This window comes from Bidens hawaiensis, unplaced genomic scaffold (assembly GCF_021521415.1).
Source record: "Bidens hawaiensis isolate Kalapana, Puna unplaced genomic scaffold, B.hawaiensis_p1.1 tig00009662_1, whole genome shotgun sequence".
NCBI lineage: Eukaryota > Viridiplantae > Streptophyta > Magnoliopsida > Asterales > Asteraceae > Bidens > Bidens hawaiensis.
This window is the reverse complement of record NW_027491725.1, coordinates 816,891-821,424: the sequence shown is the minus strand read 5'-3', so window position 1 is coordinate 821,424 and position 4,534 is coordinate 816,891. Positions and strand designations below refer to the sequence as shown.

Genomic DNA, 4,534 nt, shown 5'->3' with positions numbered 1-4,534 from the left:
AGTATTCAAATGTCATACAATTAATTGTGTAAAATAAAAGATTAATTATAATTTATAGGAATTTATAGGATTAATGTTGTTTTTGTGAAAACTTACCAAGATTCGTATTTATTTATGATTAACTCATTAATTAACACGCATTTATATTTAACTCTATACAAGATTTAGACGTAAAAATAATAATGTAAAACGTGATTATACAAAACCTAAAAGAGATACAAATTAATTTGTTTTCTAATTATGTCCCTGGGAAATTACACTTTTTTCAATCACCTCCTTAAACATAAAAGAGAGCTATCCACTCTCACCTACATACACCAAACTAACCATCTAGCTAAACTCAAGCATGTTGTTCCAGTCGCAGGACACCATGGTCCAGTCAAGTTCATGCTCATCTTCGTGTTCCATCTTGGTGGCTCCAACCCGAGAACACGATATCTCAACTTGATTCATGTTGTCGTTTAATATGTCATTTGGGAAGTTTAGCCAGCTCGAAAAATCATCATCCATCACGATCATGTCATTAAACACGTCGCTATCCGATATTACTCCGATCTCTAAAAAACAAATGTTAAAAAGGTTATTAGCATAACTTATTGAACGGAAGTTATTATAATGTTCAATTATCTTTTTTTTGAAAGACAGACTTATGAATAAAACCACTTTGGTTAGAAATTTCTAATCAGAAACAGGACAAAATGTTTTTCTTGTAATGTTCAATCATTACAAGTGTCTCAATTATGTTTTTCTTATGTATAAAATACGTGAATACGTAACATACATAACTCACCAATAGTTGAATGATCAGAACTCAACTCTTCTAAAGTCTTGTGTGTGTAGGGTGGCTCAAAAACTGATTCTAATGTTACATTCTCGGGTTCTTCTACGATTAGGGGATAATCGTGTGAGATTTTCTCTTTATCCTTATCGGTTTCCAATGATTCACATTCGTTTGGAGGTATTCGAGAGCTTATTATAGCTCGTGATTCCCTTAAAATGTCCTCCAACAAACCACTATTTTCGTGATGACTTATATATGGTGAAATTGCATTATCACCATCATTCAATCCCGCAATCATGTGATCATTCATTGATCTTGAAGAACAACTTGAAGTGGTTTGTTGAAACGATGATTGGATTAAAGGGAGCTCATTTTCTATGTTTTCAAACAATCTAACATCTTGAAAAGACGGTTCGATTGGTTCAAGTTTTGGTATTTGACTAATTGCATGGTTGGATTGAAGAGAGCTCGGGAAACCTTGATTCAGAAATCGAGTGTTTGAGAGAATATCGAAATTAGATTGTGAATTATGAAAACAATATGGTGTGTTGATCATCTGATAATTTAGTGAATTAAACAACAATGGGGATATCGAATTGATGGAGGTATTTGCATGATTTGACGACGAAGACAATGATGATAATAGCGAAAACATCTGATTTTGCAACGATTGTTCATGTCGTCTCCTATTAAAATCAACCGGATAAATCGGTAAACCAGCTCGTAATCTTCGTTTCAACCTCGTATTCCAGTAATTCTTTATTTCATTATCTGTTCTTCCCGGAAGCTGAAACACATGCACACAACAACATACACATAAATCTAATAAACAAAACATAATATAAAACCCTAAAATGAAACCAAACAACATCATAATTAATCTATACATACATGCAGTGCAATACGAGCCCATTTATTGCCGAATCTCGAATGAAGCTCGACGATCTTCCATTCTTCTTCTTGCGTAAACGCTCCTTTCTTCAAATTTGGTCGTAAATGATTCGCCCATCGAAGCCTACAACTTTTGGCGCATCTCATCAAATCTGAATTCCGTTGAACCGCATTCCAATTCCCTTCACCGTGTTTGTTTACATACTCGATTAACATCGTGTCCTCCTCCTCCGTCCACGGCCCCTTTTTTAAAACATGTTCGCCATCACCGCCACCGGCTGAGGTGGTTCTTGTTGTAGAAGTGGCACTGTCTTCTGGGGTCATTATGGGATTTGTGTGATGGTTTTCAGTGGCTTGTATGTTATGTGATTATGATGGAATTGATGGGAATTATTGTTGTTGTGTTGGTTTTGTGAGTTTAGTTGAAAGTAGAAAGTGTGGGAGTCTTTATAGGCTTTAAGATTGTATATTTCGGAAGTTACTTTTGTTTTTGTGATTTATGTTCATGCATCTTTTCCTTATTTTCAGTCTCCCTTTTTTTCTTTTAATAAATCATTTAATTTTTATAATAAGTTATGGATAAATCAAGAGTTTTTGACTCATGTTTATCTTGAGAGAGAAAAATATTGTATTGCCAAATACTTTTTCCAGAACGGGGCAACTTTATTTTGTTTTATAGACGAAAATATGGGTGAGCTTGGAATTTGAACTTACAACATTTCAAGATCTAGCTCAAATCCTTTATTGTTATATCCGTCAAAGTAACAGAAGTGAAAATCGAACTTGGGTCTCCACTTGGGAACTCAAGAATTTCTACCACTTGTATATTTAACTTAGGATATTTTTTTTTTGTTAAGTATTTAAAAACATATTTACATCTCAAACATCACGTTAGAAGGTTAAAATTAGTGATGTGTATAGTAACTTAATAGATTACCCTCAACTCCTCATGGCCTTAATTGAAACTTTGATCGGTTTACTAAAGAAGGAAAATTTTTTAAGGTTTTTGTTTTGTATAAATTAGAAACTAGATCAAACTTGATTGATCTAAATATAGTTAGCATGATTTCATTATAACTTAAAGTAGTAAATGCATATCTCAACGCTATCTTTTTCAACACCGTTAATTATAAGTTTTTATTGATATCAAATAAGCACTTTTGAATTCAACGTCAATACGTCAACCCATGTTAGTAATTTTAGTATTATCGACGTGATTTTAGTGTTATTTGATTAACTTGATGATTTAATAAATATTATTATTTGGTAAGAAGTTAGGAGATGCGTAAATGCAAGCTCGTTTAATTTGATAATAATATTTCGTGTATGTCGGTTGGGTCATATCTTGGGACTTGCGCTATGTATCTCAATTAGTTCGTTTTAACTAAATCATTTATTTTATTAATCGATAAAGGGGCCATTAAACATGGGGTTAGAATAGATGTGCACAAAAAACCTGAACTCGGAACCGGACCTGAAATAAAAACCTGGAACTGTTTTTTTAATACCCGGGTTTTAAATACCCGAACCCGTACCCTACCCTACCTGTAAGGTACGGATGGGTTATGTATTACGGTACTAAAACCCGAACCTGAACCTATTTGTACCCGGTAATACCCAAAAACCGGAACCGGGTTTTTCCGAAACCCGTAACCGGGTTTTGCCAAAATTTTCAAGCCTGGCCTTGAAAATTTTCATCTATATTGAGCCACCTTGGACGTTTTTGTCCAAGCTTCGTTACTGATCAAGTATACCTTCAAATAGTTTAATCTAATACTCATATTATGATTACAACTCCAAGATTTAATAAAGTTGTTATAATCAATTTGTCATCACAGTGTTCACTGGCGTTTCTACTTCATCTTTGGGTACGTGCATTTATTCAACACCAAACACCTTGAAACAAAAGATTGTGCTTCTAGTTATAATAAAAAATTAAATCAAAATAACAGTTCACAAGATTTTCATTTAATCAAATATTAGTATATTACATTCAAATGGTTGTATTAACACGTGCATACAAAGAAATTTGTTAGGCAAATAGTGACTAAACAGTTGGTGCATTGCGGAATCTGAAAGACGGTGATTTTGGTAAGGTAAGACTAGCGAACAATGAGGTTCTTGAGGTGACGAGCATGGGTGACTTAGATCTGAAGACTCCAGTCGGTTCATTGACTTTGAAGGATCGAAGGCAACTGTTAGGATCGAAGGCACCCATTGAACACGAATTGTGGAATACACACAAACAACTGAACACTCGGAGCACACACTCTCTCTCTCTCTCTGCCACTCAAGAACACAAGATGAACACAAAGATTTAACGTGGTTCGGTCGCTACACTGCAACCTACGTCCACCGTGTAACTAGGAGTTTATATTACTTGTGGTGATGGTACAAGATTTACAAATACAAAGATATCTTATATAGAGATTGAGAAAAAACAAGAACCATGAAACATGCCGTAAACTATGGAACGAGGCTTGAATTTAGAGGAGTCACAAATATGTTTGTTGTCTGTTGCCTACTTTCTGCCACAATCTTTGACAAACCTCAAAGTGGCTTCACACATAACACCAACTACAAGAACAAGTGTGATCCCATGCGACATCACTAAAAAGTCTAAAATAAAAGGAGTGTATGTATATAAAAATGGAGTGTGTATATTCAATGAATACTGTTTTGGGTATTTGGGCCTTACAGGCACATTTCATTTTTTTCACCAGCCCAACAAAGGATTTAAAGATTTAAAGGTTGGCTATAATATTTGGGCTAGTACGGTTCAATATACGGTGGAACTGCCAGCGCATTTGGTAGATCCTGCTAGTAGAGGTGTACAAATCGGGTTTTTCAAATACTCGGATT

General features: G+C 34.6%; 1 protein-coding gene across 1 annotated transcript; it reads right to left on the bottom strand.

Moving 5' to 3' along the window:
• Positions 1-330: 330 nt before the first annotated feature.
• Positions 331-1,924, bottom strand: LOC143533340 (uncharacterized). The gene is made up of 3 exons (XM_077028160.1): positions 1,673-1,924; positions 791-1,568; positions 331-557 (listed from the first exon to the last, which is right to left on the bottom strand). The coding sequence occupies exons 1-3, from the start codon at positions 1,886-1,888 to the stop codon at positions 331-333; spliced, it is 1,221 nt and encodes a 406-aa protein (XP_076884275.1). The 5' UTR covers positions 1,889-1,924.
• Positions 1,925-4,534: the final 2,610 nt, after the last annotated feature.